Raw genomic sequence first — 19,572 nt, 5'->3', positions numbered from 1 at the left:
TTGACGATGCCATCACAACGATGCAGAGGCCGGGGTTATCGTTTTCAACAAGAAGGATGCATACGCTCATTAGTCCAGTCCTGACATGAATCGGCAGCCCTTGATTCACCGACCGACCATATGGTTACTTGCCTACTTGCTCAGCTCTGGTCCGGCCTGCTTGGGCGTGGTCGTTGGAGCCTCCGTGCACAAGAGTTGGCGAAGATGAAATAGCCGGTGCAGAGATGACGATGGCGATGGGCCTCTGCTCGTTATTTGCTCGTGCACTCGTACTAGGATCTAGTATGATGGTCGCAGCCTTTGACGATGCTCACACGTTGGAGATTCATTTTTCGATAAAGGGTGCTTTTATTAACTCCAAATGTAGCATCGAGATACAGAACATTAAGAGTATTACCCGGCCTCTGCATAACTAGGATGCACACAGCCAAACACCAACAGTCTGACAAAAGAACGTAAAAAAGCCAACAGTTCGGCAACGGTAGTCCTATAGACCGAGACTATGCCTATGTCGAAATGGATGGTGGACCGATCCGGAGATTACGCTGCCACCCATGATGGTGAACGCGTTGGAGATTCATGTGTAGAAAGAAAATTCCCTCAAAAAAAATTGTGCAGAAAGAGAAAACAAGTATGCAACCTTTTTGGGTGTGCAAAAGGATGGCTGGATCGATCATTAATACAACATGGAGCTGGCCGTGTTCAGTGGCTCTTGGCCTAATGCGTTTTCGTTTCGTGAGAACTATTTCTCCTTATGGCAATGCTGTGGCTCGGTAGCATTACCTGGGGAGACTAGACTTAGAACCGCTGACAAACGGGGATTGTGTTAACAGAGGCCAAGGTTTTGCAAATATTTACAGCTTGTATAGAACTTATACCAGCGCTGTTGTAGAAAAAAGTACGGCTAATTCTTTGGTTCTCAGAGCTGTGTCTAATTACTCTTTCGTTAAGAAAGTTGTGATTGCGAGGTATAGATGATCTTAGAATGAAGTACACCCTCCGTCCCATAATACAAGATATTATTACAAAGCGGGTGGGTCTAACTTTTCAAAATGCTCCTTCAAGGTTGTATTTGTTTATGACCAACAGCATTAATAAGATTAGGCTACAGAATACCACTCAGAAAATAAACTCTTTCCACCATATTATGCGGGCAAGAAACTCTCACATCTATAATCAGGTGTGTTCTACCTAGAAATATCTCAGGGAAACAAAACGAGAACTTGCATAGGTTTTATAACCTCTGCATAGTGCCACAAGTTATACTGAATTAACGTAATAAGAACCAAGACCATGTGCAAACCTTATACAAAAACCTACCAACAGATGGCTGTTCAGTTAGCGTAAAACTAAGCCCTGTGAAACAAAGCCTTTACTCATCCTCTCTTCTGAGCATTGTGCCTGATATCTGAACGTATGCCATCTGAGTGTAACCGTTGAACACTGAAGCGTCCAATCTACTCAGGCCAATTCTTTGAAACAAGCCATGGCGTCCATCTTCAATGATGGGATCGGATGCGCGGGCTGGGTCATATCTTGTCTGGTGAGTTAAGGACGGACCAGCAACAGGAGGTAGTTCCCAATACAGATCCAACACAGACTCAACAAGCCTGCTGTTCTGGAAATGCTCTTTGTGTGAGATGGCCTCATTGCTATGGTTGAAATTGTCACGCATGTAACCTCTGACTCCCCACCATGCATCATCCTTTCCACATAGTTCATCTATGTCCACAGCCTTCCCCCAAAACTTCATTCGTTCCGACCTTAATCTTGCTTCGTCACTATCCCAGAAGCAGCTATGTCCACCGCCTTGCATGTATAAGAGTGGTATAATTAGTTTTGGCAATAGTGGATGTCTGCCTTCTGTTAGTTTCACCGCAAGGAATCTTCAAGAGAATATTACTACCCAGCTAAGACATTGCGAGAACATGTTCAAATGGGAAAGTATAAATTGTATTACCCCAAACTTCGTTTGTACTATAAACATTAGATTAGAAAACATTCAAAATACCAAGGAGGTATGTTAAATATTAGGAAAACATAGTACCCACTACTTGCTTGCGACAAAAAACATACAGTATGGAACATGAAGTAGTTGCCATGAAAAGAGTACTACTCCCTCCTTCCCAAAATATAAGGCGCGCTTGACTTTGCACGGTCTTTGATGCATGACTTTGACCATTAATATATACTCCCTCCGTCCGGAAATACTTGTCGTAGAAATGGATGAAAATAGATGCATCTATAACAAAAATACGTCTAGATACATCCATCTCTCCGACGAGTATTTCTGGACGGAGGGAGTACTAAAATACATGAATTGAACATGTATTAATAGTATCATCGTATTTGTCTTGCAAAACAATTCTATTTCATATGCCTTCATAATAATTTTGTAGGCACACAATAAGTGAAAATTATAGTCAAAGTTGTGCGATGAAGACCAAAAAAGTCAATGCGCACCTTATTTTCTGGGAAGGAGGGATTATATGGTATGACCATACAGATATAATTTTCAAACTGTGGTGGTCCAAGGTTTTTATGTGTGGTATACCCTTCACAAGGCGCAAGGACCAACTTGGAGCAGATTAGACTGCAGCAGAGGAAGGGCATGTTCAGTAGTGGAGCTTAGTGGAGATCAACCTGGGCCCATGAACGGGCTCTTGCGAGTGTCAGAGCATGTAACCATGTATAAGAAGTGATGGTTAGCTTCATAGATGTGCTTAAGAATGTCTATCACTTCTAAGCACCTCTTAAGTTGGAGAGCATCTTATTTAGGTTACTATTCTCTACTCGAAATGCAGCATGATGATACCATTTATAATTATATGATTATAAGAGATAGACAAGAATTCTTCTAAGCACCTCTTAAGTTGGAGAGCATCATATTTAGGTTACTACTCCCTCCGTCCGAAAAAGCTTGTCCCAAGCTTGTTCATCAAATGGATGTATCTAGCACTAACTTGATGCTAGATACATCCATTTGAGGGACAAGCTTTTTTGGACGGAGGGAGTATTATCTACTTGAAATGCAGCATGATGATACCATTTATAATTGTATGATTATAAGAAATAGACAGGAATTCTTGACAATGATGAAGACCAGACAACATATTGCAGAAGACACATGAAATAGTTTCAAACACCATATATGCCTCAGTAAGAAAAGACTTAAAAAACATGAAAACACAACTATACCCAATATCTACTTAGCCAATACCGTATATGCATTTGATAAGAAAACATTGTTAAAAGTGGAAAAACAATAATCACTGACACACAAATATGGTAATCATGTCCAAAGCTTTTACCTTAAAAAAAGAGTGGTAGGTAGGAAATCATATATTATGTGTGTGATACTAATGTATATCACTCAAAGCAAATCAAGTAGATAACAAGTACTGGCAATTAAAACAGAAGTAACTAATTACCTAATCTAAAGTGAGGTCATATTACAAAGACAAGCTTACGCTACGCAAGTGATGCTAACAATATAAACATCTCGATTCAAGTACTCCCTCCGTCTAGGTGTGTAAGTCATCTTACATTGCGCACTGTGACCAAGGTGGAGGGGGAAACGAGAGAACTTAATGTGTTTTTACTAATTAATAACAATGCATGCAACGAACTGACCAATGCATGTCGTGTTTGGTAGTCTCAAATCATTTAAAGCATGCATGATCCACATCTCTTATTGGTTGATATGTCACGAAACAAGAAACGAGATGAGAGTTAATGTACCGCGCCTAAGTGTTTTGGGATTATTTGGTTTTCGTAAGATGACTTACACACCTAGACGGAGGAAGTAACAAAGGTACATGCAACATTTGATACATATTGAAGACATAGAATGTACAAAGGTGGCGAGGTCACACTTACACACCTCTGATGTGTGATTGATCACATATCTGTCTCAAGGAATAATGGTCGCCTGTACCAGTGTCATAGTTGTCCTCAAATATGAGATGCCGGAATCCAGCTTTGTGTGCCTGCTTTAACCTGCACATAATAGGTCATGGACTAATTGTAAATTCGAATTGATATGCAGATAAAAATCAAGAATATACAAATAGTGCTGCTATGGTGCTGCAAAACAATACGATGTGATATATAAATTCAAGCTGGACATCTGGGCCTTGTTTGTGAGCTAATTATAAGGATTTTGCTTACAAGAACAGAGCAGGTAGAAAATATTACGGATAGGATATAATAAAAAAAATCAACATCAGCAAAAAAAATCTACAGGAAGAATTTACCTCTTCAGCTCATTTTGGTGGTCATCAAAGAAAACAAGCACCTTGCTGGGATTAGAAATGCCATGCTTCATCAACAGTTTTTCCCAATCGATACTTCCAAAGTCAATAAAATCCTTCCCAGCCAGATAAGTGCAGTTTCCATCAACATACGCAGGTCCCTTCTTAAGATATTTCTCAGGGTGTCTGGGTGTGAGAGATATAATCCTAGTGTTTGGCATGGCCTGACGCAAAACCCAAGTTGAGTGCCCCTTGAATGCGCCACTCTCAATCATCAGGTTTGGCTTAAGCCATCGAGCCATAAACCAAAGCCCAAAACTGTGGTCAAATCTCATTCCATGCATGTTATTCTTGATAGGGCGTGTCTGATAGATTGGCACAAATTCTTCCAGTCCATTAAGTAAATCTTTCGAAGTCCATTCCACTGTCTTCCCAGTTTTGGATCTGCCTTTTGTGCAGAAAAGGTATAAGGTAGTCTAATGAATAATGATGTTCTGTATAATGCATTTATTATTTGAATAAATTATGCAGGTGTGAAGAAGTTCATGAAACAATAACCACACCTTACCAAAAATACCTATCAACTCATAGAGAAATATAATCGTTCTCACTATTAACAAATTATACAGCAGATACCAACTTAAACACCCACTCACTGGTGGCAGCTAAGATGATCTTATTGGGCTACAGTTGGAGGAAAACAAACAAATAGAACTACAGTTGATCATGATTCCGTGCTTGCTCCTCTACAGAACTAGTGGAATGATACTCCTCTATAGGACAAATTTGTACAGCCGAAACTTCTGCACCTTATAGGGATGACTGAATTATGCATCCCGAGCAGCTTACAAAATTATAGAACTAATAAGTTGGCCATTCCCGGAGTAAAGTATTGAGCAATTTGTATAATAACACTCAGAATTTCAGGTGAATCTGCAATGTACCAAGAACAAAGCTAACCCACACTTTACTGTCACTCTTAACTAAATTACCATATCCACAAGCATATAGCAGTAGGAATAAGGTTGACATCACAAAAGCGACAAATAAGTTGCCACCAAACATTGGCAAACTACGGGTTTATATCTGACATGGACATCATATAATCGTTCGAAGGAGGAATTTATTAGCTGGCAAGAGTGCGACCGGACTAGTCCAACAAAGACGGAACTGGATCTAATTCGCATGGAAACAACAGAGGCGCGAGGGCTTACACGAGGGGACGCCGAGGGATCCGAAGTCGGAGGCCGCGGCGGCGTCAGGGAGGGAGAGGAAGCGCGCATCGAGGCGCAGCGGCGGGCAGTCGGTCCGGGGGAAAGCTCGGCCGGCGAGGAAGGCAGCGGCGGCGAGGGCGAGGAGGAGAAGCGAGGCGGCCGCATAGTAAGGGTAGTGGAGCCGGGCGTAGGCCGCGGCGACGAAGGCAGGCTGCGCCTTCCGGGTTTTGGACTCGTCGACGTCGTCACCGGCGTTGGTGGCCGGTGACGACGAGGAGGCACCGGCGGTGCGGGCGGAGAGGCCCGTGTCGTGCATATCGGCGGGACGGTAGGGGGACTGAGATACAGTGTCCGGTTCGGGAACGAATGTGGGTCGGTTCTAGTCCTCTCTTTGGTAGGGGTAATTTGGAGACATGAAATGGTTACCTTTTGTTCATTTCATAATTTTTTTATGTACGGAAGATGAGATTATATTGCAGAAGAAGAAAAATTATCAACCGCAAACACATTCATGAACATTGAATGGGATTTCAGCCACAAAAATCACAAAAATTTGCTCGGAATCAATGTATATCACTTTTCTGGTACATATTCATGGCAGGATTCGTCAGCCTCGAGGCTTTCGAGGAGCGCCGCCAGCATCAAGCCTCCTTCTTGCGGGATTCTTAGCCATGCTTCGTCAAAACTGTATCAGAAATTGGCGAAGTTGCACAGCGCTGGACACCCCAAGGATCTCGTGGTCTGCATCGGCTTCCTTGCTACCTCGCCCTCGCCAGATCCGTCGCCACCTAACATCTGCATGTTGCCCCTTCTGCCGCAGTACATCCCTTCCCCCAACGAGACGTCGCCCTGCCTTTCTTTCGCGTGAGCGACCACTGCTGCTTTTTCCTTCAATCCTAGCCTTGCGCCACAAGCTGCCCCCTCGCTACACCATGCCTCTCATCCTGAGTTGCCACAGTTGCTAGTCGCCTTCTTGCCAGTGCCCGTCTCCTTCCCGGTTCGACCACGACAATCCCGCCCTGTCCAGCCCAAAGGATCACGCTAGCCCTCACCTCCTTCTCCTTCCTCTCATCAGATCCTTGGACGAGGGGAAGACGAGGGACATGAGTGTGCTGGCTGTGAAAGACGACGGGAGGGTGGTGGATGGAGTGTGGCTTGGTCGAGGGGGAGAAGGTGAGGGACATGAGGTGTTCCGTGTGGTCCCTCTGATTTGGAGGTATGATCACATTTCGGGTCTAGGGAGAATATGTCGTTCCAAGGAACGAGTGGGTTCCGGTTCCTCAACCTAATCAAACACGACGACCCTTGGGTGTGAAACAGGCCCACTACATTCCACCTGATGACCTAAACCAAACACACCCTAAAATAAGGGATTGTAAATTTGGAAATACAATTGGTCGGGGTCCCATTGCGGGAGTGGCCGGGTGCCCAAGTCGGAATGACGAAATATTTTTGCAGGGATCCGATCGAAATAAAGAATGTGCTCGGAAAGAATGGATACATATTGGGCGTGCAATCTTGCGTATATCTTTTTTTTAAAGGAGGCATATGTCGTACTTTAATGGACTAATGGCAACTCCAACGCAGATCATCAAATGTCCGCGGACAACCGGGTGGGGGAGGCCATTCAACCAAAGTCACCAAATGTCAGTCTATGGACCGGACTCCTTCCTTTTGACATGGGTATTGAGATCAATGGCAGTTTATCCATGCATTGAAATAGTTGTAAACATATGCAATCACAATAAAAAGCACCAGATGTTCAATGAGATTTTACATCCATCGATTCCAAAAGCTCACAGTCTGGTTGCCAATGCCAAAGGCCTCAATTTCGGCCTCCATTTGCGCAAAACGCTTCAACATGGTAGCATGACAATCGTGAGCATACTTCGCCGCTTCGAGATCCAAGTTTGTCGCCTTCACAAGAGAATTATTTCTCTCTTCAAGTGGCAAGGGATGAAAAAGTTCATCAAGTCTCAAGTATAGTCCTGCTTGGTGTGTCAGCAAGCTAAGCCAGAGAGAGTTCTGCATCCTGGATTGTTATCTCCTCTGCCAGTACCTACTAAAGCTTGGGACACAGTGTCCATGGATTTTATATCAGTCTTCCTACATCCTTCCAATATGATTGCATACTGGTGGTGATTGACAAGTTCTCTAAGTATGGCCATTTCATTCCTCTCTCACACCCCTTCACAGCTCAGAAAGTGGCTGAAGTTTTCATAGATAATGTGTATAAGTTGCATGGTATGCCCAGGTTGATAATCTGTGATAGGAACCCCATTTCACTAGCTCCTTCTGGCAACTGCTTATATCAAGACCTGGAGCAGAACTAAATATGAGTACAGCATATCACCCAGAGACTGATGGGCACACTGAAAGAGTAAATCAGCAAATTGAGTGCTTCTTGAGGTGTTTCATCAGTGCTCATCCTACTAAGTGGAGCAAGTGGCTGTCACTCTGTGAATTCTGGTACAATACCAACTGGCATTCCGCACTGAATAATTCACCCTTTGAGATCATTTATGGACAGACTCCTTGGTTCTTTGGAATATCTGCTTCTGATACGATTGCTCCAGTAGATATCCAATCCTGGCTGGACTCACGGCAATTGATGATTGATTCAGTCAGACATCATTTGTTGCATGTACAACAGAGGATGAAGCACCAGGAAGATAAGAAACGAACAGAAAGATTTTTTGCCGTTAATGATCTCATGTTCCTTAAACTACAGCCCTATGTGCAATCGGCAGTCGTCAGAAGAGCTAACCATAAGCTATCCTTCAGGTTTTTTGGTCCTTACAAGATCATAAAAAAGATTGGAGAAGTTGCCTACCGACTGGAGCTGCCTCCTGACAGCCGTATACACCCAGTGTTCCATGTGTCCCAGCTTAAGAAGTTCATTCCGCCAACAACTCAGGTACAAGCTCAGTTACCTTCTCCTACACCCATTCTGCAAGTGCCTATGCAGGTTCTGGATCACCACGTTCGTCAATCTGGGCGGAAGACAGTTATGCAAGGTTTAGTTCTCTGGAGTGGCGGTACGCCAGCTACTGCTACTTGGGAGGACCTGGACTCATTGAAGCAAGAATTTCCGCACGCTCTGGCTTGGGGACAAGCCGGTTCACAAGGAGGGGGGATGTCAACATCGCCAAGGAAGGGACTGAACCACGGTTCAGTCAGAGCAAGTTGTTGCCAATCAAGGCCCTGTAGCGGATCCGACAACTAAAGATGGCGCGGAAGATTTCAAGCGAGGTGATGGACTGGCCCGACGGCCCAAGCGAGCGACCAAACCACCGCGTTGGCTCAAGGACTACAGCTTGGCCCGTTAACCGTGTTAACGGTCACTTGTTTAAATAGGCATCGCTCTCTCTCTCTATAACAGTTGGCGAGGAATTGGATGACGGCTTCAGCCGGTGTAATCGGATAGCTGTGAGGGTGGATGGGTGGCTAGCTACCGAATACTTTTCCCCAAATTCAAATTCGAATCCCTAATCTTCCCAGATCCAAGTGAGCTGCTTACAGATGAAAAATTGCTTGCAAAAAGCCACGCTCTCTGTGTTGGAAAAAGAAATGCTCTCCTCGCTGTAGTTGCAGGAATCAGAAATTCAAGGCTGCTTCAAAGTGTGCGGCAACGTGAAGGACCAAGCGAGCTCTTAGGCCCTGTTCGGAGAACCTCAACTCCACAACTCCACTCCCGGATTTGGTGGAGTTGCAGTTGAAAACCGCGGAGCAGCTATTTCCTGACTCCACAGCTCCTGGAATTTCGTGGAGCTGGTGGAATTCCGAATAGGCCTTTAGTCTCCTTCCCGTGATCTACTTTGGTTTCTCCAATATAGTCTCCTTCTATCAATTCAGGTTGGTTGGGGGAAAAGATCACATGCAGGCTATGTTCGGTTAACACCACACCCCGCAGGGATCAGGCCCAAACCCCGCGGATGTTCGTGGATTTCGCCCCGGCTGGGGTCAGATCTCGGTCTGGCTTATAACAACCTTCGCTTAGACCCAGCGTGGATCACGCCCCTCCCAAATCCCTTCCAAATCGCGCGGAAGCCGCCGGGATATAACCCATGCGTCTCACCCTGCGGAAACAAACCTCGTCTCTCTATCTTTCCCGAAACGGTTACACGCTCTCTCTCGGTTTCGTGGCTGATAGGAGGGAGGAGATCTCGGGAGGGAGTAACCGAACTGAATTTCATAGCAAGGGATTTGTGAGGAGGGTGTTGGCGGGGGGTGGGTGACATTGGGGGGATTCACCCAATCCCTGCAGGGATTGATTCCTCGTGGGGAAGGAAACCACAACAACCGAACATAGCCGAAAGGATAATTAAATTCTTGTGCGGAAAGTTGGCAGGAAGCACAGCAAAGAGCTTGATGTTCTCGTGTAGTGTACGTGACCACGGGACTACCACCGGTGTAAAGGTCAAGTAATTCAGGTTGGTGCACGGAGAAAAGATGACATGAAAGGAAAGGTTTTCAATTCCTCCGCAAAATGTTGGCGGAACAGAACCCTCTACAAATCAAAGAGGCAAGAGAAATATACTCCCTCCGTTCCCAAATAATTGTCTTTCTAGCCATCTCAAATGGACTACAACATACAGATGTATGTAGACATGTTTTAAAGTGTAGATTCACTCATTTTGCTTCGTATGTAGTCATTTGTTGAAATCTCTAGAAAGACAATTATTTAGGAACGGAGGAAGTAATTGACTATCACCGATGCTAATAGACGTGAGGGTAGATGCTAACAGCAAGAAGCTCCGCACCAGAAGCAAGCCCAACACTTATATTAGTGCTGACCTGAAGGGTGGCACTACAAGCAAGCTGAGAGAACTGGAAACTGCTTCAGCGTCTATTTTTAGCATTTCGGTAGCGAGTGCACGTTTGTCACCCTGCAAAAACCGAGTTAGCTATGTACTCCTCCAGACTTTCAGATCGGTGCGAGCCGCGGATACGCGGCGCACACTCACCTGGGGGCCAACGACAGGGGAATATGAAGAAGCATCCGCCGGGCCGTCCCCGTCGGCGCCGATCGAAGTGCTGGAAACGCGCTGCAGTTTCTCTCTCGTCCGCGGCCGTACCCGAGCGCGTCGGCGCGAAGAAACATGACATAGACGGTCACTCGGTCGCTTTTCCGGCGGACGCTTGCGATACACCTCCGACTCCTGCCCGCTCGCCTTTTTCCTCAGGTCGAACGATCAAACGCTCGCCCTAGTTGCATCTTCCGTCCGTCGATGGAGCAGCAAAGCCTCCGTAAATAACGCTCACGCGCGACCTGCTCTGCTCCCCATAACTATTTTTCTGAAATTGAAATGTTCTGAATGCATATCAGCATATGCACTGCACGGGACGCGACTTGCCTGCTCTGCTTGGTCGCGTGCGTGCCAGGCGAGCGAGCGAGCTTCGGTCTCTTGTCCGTCCATATGAACAATCACTCTGATTTCTCGGGTTTGTCGTTGGGCCGTTCCATTCGGGTTCGTTCGGTGACAAAAGTTGGCAGGAACCCCAACAAATCCAAGAGCTCTCTTTCCAGCGCCGCGTACATATATGCAACATTTGCAACAACCCATATGTACATGCGTAGCGGGACGTTATAGAAGGAGCAAAGGATACGAGACCCCTCACCCGCACCGCACTGCAAAGCAACTTTCCATCGGCTCTCACATTCTAAGCAAATTTCATCTTCTTGCGTAAGGGTCCGAGTAAGCAAGGCCACACGCACCGCCTGCCCTGTCAATCACAGCAGGAAAATCCTCCGAGGCGTAGTCGCTGTTGCTGAACTCCCGAATCGATCTCAAGTACTTGACATCAAAACTCACGGACATGAACGCGTGACGAGAAATCCTAACCTCGCGGCCCCAAAAGGTCGGCAGCCGGCAGAAATCTATACCGGCCTTTCATCGAGTCCATGGATCAGAACCCAAAAGACCATCTTGACGATCTATCGAGGGCCGCATCTGCTGGGATCACATCATCCTCCACGCCGCCACTTGGCGGTACAAAGCAGCATGAGAACGAGGGCGACACATGAAGACTTTATTCCATGCCGGTGGGGCCGCAGCTGTCTTGCCACCATCAATCGGAGACAAATCATAAACTATTTCTATCCCTGCCACTACCGAAGCCCTGGTGTCCCCGCCCACACCCTTCATGGTGCGATGGAAAGAGGGGAGGAGTCCCGTGGTCAGCCCACGCACATTCGTGCGGGGATGAGAGAAGGGTAGATAGGTCGCCGCCATATTTGCCTAGTTTAAGTGCATCTAGTGCCCCTTAATGATTTTGTTGTATTGAAGACTTATAGGTTAAGGGACTAATGTGTTTATGAGTGTACACAGGTCTATAAGTCTATGGGGAGTTTGATATTTACAGAGAAAGTCGGCCCCTAAAAATGAATATCTTCGATTGAAGATTTTGGTATTCCTGAAGACTTTTATGAAGACTTTGAAAATGAAAAAATTGGTGTGTCCGTGAAGACTTGATATTCATGCAAGGAATACGAAGCTTGAAGACTTTCGTTTTCAGTGTTTTGTTTTTCTCTTTCTTGAGTCATAGGAAACACCGTACTGTTAAAGGGGTCGAGGAAATACTAAGGAAAAATTTCCATGTGATGCTCAACTCAAAATCCTACACCTACCAATCCCTTCGAGTGAAGCCATTGAAAATCTCATACAGTTCAGTCAATTTCTTCAGTGACAGAGACGGAGTTCTTCTGGTCGTTGAGGAATTTGTTCTGACTGAGAAGTTAGGAATTCGCCAGTGCGGATTGCCTACACAGTGAGGAACATGATAGCCCTGAGAAATTTGAGAGTCAAATTTCCGACCGTTGTTGTGCTGCGTGCCAGCTGTCCCAAAACATCTTATCCACCTAACGATCATATCATTGAAGGGCATTTATGTCTTATCATGTCGGGCTGCTCCCTAGGCTATAAATAGCCGCCCCCTACAACCACTAGCTGGTTGGCTGCTCCGAGAGAAACTGACACTTGTCATTTGAGAGCAACCCATCCTCTGAGGACTTTGAGCGAAAATCATCGAGTGATGAAAAACCAAACCCAACACCCACAAACCCAAAGTGATTGAGCATTACTGAAGAGATAGATCCTGCGTGGATCCGACGCTTGTTACCTTTGAAGACTGTGCTTCTTCCAGACGGTTAGGCGTCATGGTCTAGAGCATCTAAAAGGAATTGTGGATTGCCGAGTGACCGAAGTCTGTGAAGGTTTGGAAGTCGCCTAAAGACTTACCACGAGTGATTGGACGAGGTCTGTGTGATCTTAGTTCAAGGAGAATACGGTGAGGACTTGGTGTCCTGAGCTGCGTGCTCAGCGACTAGGTGTCCGGGACTGTGTGTCCTCGAGTTTAAATACTCAGGCGCTCCAACCAGACGTACAACTGAGGCAGCAGTTGGAATTGGTCTACCAAATCATTGTCTTCACCAACCTTACTGGTTCTATTTCCTCAACTCTTTCATTTCCTCATTACTGTGTTGAGTTATTGTTCATATCTGTGTTTGAAGACTTTGACTGAAGACTTTCTCAATTTCCTCAGTTCAATTTCTTCAGTCTGTTTGTCTTCATCTTGTGTTATCCTGTGTTTACGCTTTCTGTACTCTGTGTTTGTCTTCATTTCATCATGATGACCATGTGTGTATTCTGTCATGCTTACTTCTGAGTACTTATTCCGCTACAAGTAGTTCTTCGCTAAGGAATTTCCTCATCGGCAAATTCCTTAGTGAAGAATTCATAAAAATCGCCTATTCACCCCCCTCTAGTCGATATAACGCACTTTCAATTGGTATGAGAGCGAGGTACTCCCTTGTTCTGTGTGATTTTGGTTTAACCACCTGGAGTTCTAGTTATGTCGACCGCATGTATGATCAAGGTCTCTGCTGGGTGTCCTACCTTCGATGGCACGGACTACCCCTACTGGAAGAATAAGATGCGAATGCATCTTGAAGCAATTGACAACGATCTCTGGTACGTTGTGGAAAATGGTGTTCCCCTCAGTCACACGTTCCCTGAATGCTGCTGATGTGAAGAGATTCAAGCAACTCGATTCTCAAGCGAAGAATATCATAAGTGGTCATCTGAGTAAAGGGCGGTATGGTAGAGTGAGTGCTTTGGAAACTGCTAAGCTTATCTGGGATAGGCTCTCCAAAGTAAACGAAGGAGTCTCAACTCAACGTGACCCTCGTCTTGACGTTCTTCGCAATCTCTTCAACCGCTTCAAAAGACTCGACAATGAAAATGTTCAGCAGACCCTCGATCGCCTCACTGATATCTCAAATGAGCTTCAAGCGCTCGGTGCCACTGACATCACCGACCATGAGGTGGTGAAGAAATTGCTGAGATCACTCGATTCGTCATTTGACACTCTAGCACTGATGATTCAAGAGCATGCTGATTACAAGTCACTAGATCCCGCTGATATCCTCAAGAGGCTAAATACTCATGAGTTCTAGCTTGCTGAAAAGAGAGATCTCTATGGTTCAAGCTATGGCAGAACACGTGCCCTGAAGGCCAAGGCAATGTCTGAATCTGAATGTGAAGATTCTGGTAGTAGCCTTGGTGATCCTGAAGAATTGAGCCAGGAGCTAGCACTGCTCGTGAAGAAGTTCCAGAAATTCTTAAGACGTGGTCGCTTTGGAAAATCTTCAAGGAGCAGTGATTCCTCATCAAGTGACTATAAGAGAAGGCTATGCCACAAATGCAAGAAGCCTGGTCACTACATTCAAGATTGTCCTCAGTGGGACAAGGAACTAAAGAAGAAGAAATACAAGGATTATAGTTCTGATGATGCCAAGAAGAAGAAGAAATCTTCAAAGTCTTCATCATCAAAATCCTCGAAGTCTTCATCCCACAAGAAGAGCAGCTCCAAAAAGGCTTGGGCATTCATTGGCAAGGAAATGGATTCTGAGGCTGAATCTGAGGATAATGAGGAAGAGGAGGCATCCGAGGAGTCTGAGTCAGGTGTGGCAAGCCTAGCTCTTGCTACCGCATTTGTCAGCAAGTCTATCTTCAACTCTGAAGAAAATGGCAACACCAACAACGCTGATGAAGGCAATGACAACTATGCTCCCACCTATTGCTTCATGGCAAAGGCTGCTAAGGTAACTAAATACCCCTCCTCTGAATCAAGTGAGGATGAATCTGATGAAAATCTTAAGCCTAGCTACTCTAAACTTGCTAAGATTGCTGTGAAACAACAAAAGGCTATTGAAAAACTTCAAAACATGCTAGACAAAAGTGATGATATGTTGGGTGATGAAATGGACCGCACTAAAGACTTAACTGTAAATCTTCAGAGACTTCAGTCTAAGTTTGACAACCTTCAAAGTCATCATAAAACTCTCTTAACTGATCACGAGAAGCTTTCTTATGAATTTCTTCAAAGAAAGCAAGATCTTGAGAAGCTAAGAGTGAGTTATGAAGATCTTCAGAAGGAGCGCGATTCATTACTTGCTCAACAAATCAGCGCTACTCAGAAAGAATTTGATCCTCCATGCTTAAAGTGCATTGAACGTGAATCTGCTAATTCTTCACCTAAATGTTCAAATGCTTAAAATGTTACAAATTATTCACCTGCCTCTGCTATCACTAATTCCTCATCTGAGGACATTGCTAGTATCACTGACAATGCAGGGCTGAAGGAATTGTATATGACAGGCATGTACAAAAGCCTCAAAGGGCATCAGACTCTTTGTGATGTGCTTAAAAAGCAGATCCTCAACAGAAACCCTAGGAAAGAGGGTATTGCCTTTCAGAGGAAACTCAATGCTGATGGAACATATTGGAAGCCTGAGCAGTACCCCAAAACCTCATGGGTTGCTGCAAAGGGACCTCCAGTCGATCCATCTAACTTATCTGGCTTTACATGTGAATCTCCTCATTCTTCTGATGAGTCATTTGACTCCAACTATAAACTGTTCAAAAATCAGAATGGTGAAGTATTTGCTAGATATGTTGGCACTAACTGCAGGAACGGTTCCCCTATGAAGAAAATCTGGGTTCCCAAAAGTTATGTTGAAAGTCTTCAGGTGAATGTCCTCATGACACCACTAGTGAAGAATAGGAACCCCACATCAAACTCCTCATGCGGACCAAATTCCTCACATGGATCAAATTTCTCAAAAGGATCAAAATCCTCATATGAACATCATCGTGCTAACAACTCTGTTTCGCAGGGTAGAGCTAAGGGCTATGAATATGTGCATTATTCTTCAAATCATTATGTTCATAAGTCCTCGAAGAATTTCTCTCCTTATTCATATGCTTACCCTAACCCCTCTTATGTGAAACGAAGTGGACTGGCGTCCATGCCACCTTTCTCATATGGTGCTTGCAGAGTGATGAATTCTTTGCCACCCCTCCAGATGTGGGTGGTGAAGAAAAAGAACTAATCTCTTATGCAGGGTCAGGTCTCCAGTCGTGCTCAAAACGACTGAAAAATTTGCTGGAGACCTGAACAGTGCCTGATAGGACGCAGGCTAATCATGATGAAATGAAACTTCATTTCACACGTCCTCACACTGCTTATCTGTGCTATTGCTTGATGAAATTGAACTGATGATACTGATGTCATATTCTTCACCGATGAAGTATATGAGTTTGTAAGCTGCACTAATTCATCTGCAGGATGATCAACCCAAAGCAAATGAGTGGGTCCTCGATAGTGGATGTACAAATCACATGACTGGTGACAAGAATCTATTGATGGATGCTCCCTTAACACCGTCACATCTGAAGCATATCATCTTCGCTGACAAAGCCAAAAGTCAGGTATTGAGTCTAGGTAAGGTTGCAATCTCTAAGGACATACACATGGACAAAGTCATGCTTGTCGAGTCCTTAGGATACAACCTCATGTCTGTCTCGATGCTTTGTGATCTTGATATGGTTGTTGTCTTTGGCAAGTATCGTTGTGTTGTGATCATGGAAGCTGACAATTCGAAAGTCTTCAAAGGCTTTAGGAGAGGAGACTTGTACATTGTTGATTTCTCTACAGGACCACAACCTGCCGTGTGCTTACTTGCAAAAGTTTCAGAAGGATGGCTATGGCATCGACGACTTGGTCATGCTGGTATGAGGAATCTGCACACGCTCGCGAAGAAGAAGCATGTCATTGGCATTGAGAATGTCAAATTCCTCAAGGATCACTTATGCGGAGCCTATGAAGCTGGGAAGATGACTAAGTCCAAGCATCCAGCGAAGACTATCATGACCACCACTCGACCATTTGAATTGCTTCACATGGATCTCTTCGGTCCTAATCATTATTCTGCTGTGACTAATGATGCATCTCTATATGGCTTTGTTATTGTTGATGATTATTCTCGTTACACATGGGTACACATTGTTACTTACAAACATGAAGTGCAGGAAGTCTTCAAACGATTTTCCTTGAGGGCTTCAACCAACTTTGGTGTGAAGATCAAGCACATCAGGAGTGACAATGGAACTGAGTTCAAGAATTCCGGTCTTAATGACTATCTCGATGAACTTGGTATTACTCATGAGTTATCTGCTCCCTATACTCCTCAGCAAAATGGCGTCGTGGAGCGCAAGAACAGAACTCTTGTTGAGATGGCTCGCACTATGCTTGGTGAATACAAAACGCCTCATCGTTTTTGGATTGATGCAATTGATATTGCATGCCACATCATCAACAGAGTATATCTTCACAAATTCTTCAAGAAGACTGCCTATGAACTCCTCACTGACAAGAAACCCAATGTGAGTTATTTCAAAGTCTTCGGTGCTAAATGTTGGATTAGAGATCCTCATCACAATGCTAAATTTACACCGAAAGCACATGAAGGTTTTATGCTTGGTTACGAAAAGGGCTCCACACCTACAGAGTCTTCAACATCGCTCTTCACAAGATTGTTGAAACTGTATATGTGCGGTTCGATGAAACTAATGGCTCGCAAAGAGAGCACCTACCTTCTGTGATAGATGAACCAGCACTTGAGGATTCTATCAAGTTCAAGGCTACTGAGGATGTCATTCCTACCGAAGAATCTACTGAAGAATTCATTCCAGAACGCGATGATCGTCGAGCTAATGCACCTGAAGAAAATGCTGAAGAAAATGGTGCTGAAGAAGATGCTGATCAAATTCCTCGACGACAACCAGCTCATCCTCGCGTTGCAAAAGAAGTGCAAGTTGAAAAGATCATCGATGCCATTGAAGCACTAGGTCCTCTCACCCGCTCAAAAGCTTCACATTTATCTAAATTTTGTGGGCACTATGATTTTGTCTCTATCACAGAGCCCACTAAGGTAGATGAAGCATTTCTGGAGCTTGAGTGGATTCAGGCCATGCAAGAAGAATTACAGCAGTTCGAGCTCAACAATGTCTGGGAACTGGTCAAACGTCCAGATCCTTGCAAGCATAATATCATTGGCACAAAGTGGATCTACCGCAACAAGCAAGATGAAAATGGCCTTGTGGTGAGGAATAAGGCACGACTTGTAGCTCAAGGCTACACACAGGTTGAAGGAATTGATTTCTATGAAACTTTTGCACCTGTTGCTAGACTTGAGGCTATTCGCATATTACTTGCTTATGCTAACCATCATAATATCACTTTATATCAAATGGATGTGAAAAGTGCATTCCTCAATGGTAAGCTTGAGGAAGAAGTATATGTTGCTCAACCCCCAGGTTTTGAAGATCCAAAGAATCCTGACAAAGTCTTCAGACTCAACAAGGCCCTCTATGGCCTCAAGCAGGCCCCTCGGGCGTGGTATGATACTTTGAAGGAATTCTTCGTGAAGAATGGCTTCACACCCAGTTCACTCGACCCTACTCTCTTTACTAAATCTTATGATGGTGAACTGTTTGTGTGCCAAATATACGTTGATGATATTATCTTTGGCTGTACTGAACAACGTTATAGTGATGAATTTGCCTATATGATGAGTGAAGAATATCAAATGTCTATGATGGGAGAGTTGAAATTCTTCTTAGGTCTTCAAATTCGTCAACAGCACAATGGCATATTCATATCTCAGGAGAAATACCTCACGGATGTTCTGAGGAAATTCGGCATGCAAGATTGCAAAGGAGTCAAAATTCCTATGCCCACGAATGGCCATCTATGCACTGATGAAAATGGTATTGACTTTGATCACAAGGTATACCGCTCCATGATTGGTTCTTTATTGTACTTATGTGCATCTAGGCCAGATATAATGCTTAGTGTTTGCATGTGTGCCCGATTTCAAGCTACACCGAAGGAATCACACCATAAGGCTGTGAAGCATATTCTTCGATATCTAGCTCACACACCAACACTAGGACTATGGTACCCCAAGGGCTCTACTTTTGATCTCATGGGATATTCTGACTCTGACTATGCTGGTGATCGTGTGGACCGCAAGTCAACATCTGGTACTTGTCATTTCCTCGGACGGTCTTTGGTCTGTTGGTCCTCGAAGAAACAGAACTGCGTATCACTGTCTACTGCTGAAGCTGAGTACATTGCTGCTGGTTCTTGCTGTGCTCAATTGTTATGGATGAAGCAAACTCTCAAGGACTACGGCATCAACATGAAGAATGCGCCTCTCTACTGTGACAATGAGAGTGCCATCAAGATTTCTCACAACACAGTTAAGCACTCGAAGACAAAGCACATTCAGATTCGTCATCATTTTCTTCGTGATCATGTGTTGAAGGGCGACATTTCTATTGAGCATGTGAAGACTGAAGAACAGCTAGCCGATATCTTCACAAAGCCCTTGGATGAGAAGAGATTTAGCAAGTTGCGGTGTGAGCTAAATATCTTAGAGTCTTCGAATATTCTTTGAAAAGGATACTCATCCTAACACTTATGCAAAATTGATGAGTTAGATGTGCAACACATGAAGAAACGTTTTTCTTCAATCAATGAAGAATAACACTCTAAGTGTGAAGAAATTAATGAAGAATTTGATTCTCAGAACCCTACGACAATTGTACGCGGTGTCTGAAATCATCATTCTTATACGGTGGGTCACGCCACCACCAAAGTTGAAAATCTTCAATTTGAGTTTTTCCTCAGTTCTGAAATTCTTCAACCTTTCAAAATCTTCACTGTTTCCGTCGTTTTTCTTCATTGGCTATATA

The 19,572-nt window shown here is 44.4% G+C and overlaps 1 protein-coding gene across 1 annotated transcript; it reads right to left on the bottom strand.

The window, feature by feature from the left end:
• Window positions 1-1,113: 1,113 nt before the first annotated feature.
• LOC119365379 lies at window positions 1,114-5,832 on the bottom strand. The gene is made up of 4 exons (XM_037630995.1): window positions 5,468-5,832; window positions 4,257-4,701; window positions 3,884-3,999; window positions 1,114-1,809 (listed from the first exon to the last, which is right to left on the bottom strand). The coding sequence occupies exons 1-4, from the start codon at window positions 5,781-5,783 to the stop codon at window positions 1,373-1,375; spliced, it is 1,314 nt and encodes a 437-aa protein (XP_037486892.1). The 5' UTR covers window positions 5,784-5,832; the 3' UTR covers window positions 1,114-1,372.
• Window positions 5,833-19,572: the final 13,740 nt, after the last annotated feature.

Source organism: Triticum dicoccoides, chromosome 2B (genome assembly GCF_002162155.2).
Source record: "Triticum dicoccoides isolate Atlit2015 ecotype Zavitan chromosome 2B, WEW_v2.0, whole genome shotgun sequence".
NCBI classification, from domain to species: Eukaryota; Viridiplantae; Streptophyta; class Magnoliopsida; order Poales; family Poaceae; genus Triticum; species Triticum dicoccoides.
This window is presented reverse-complemented; position numbering and strand designations above follow the sequence as displayed.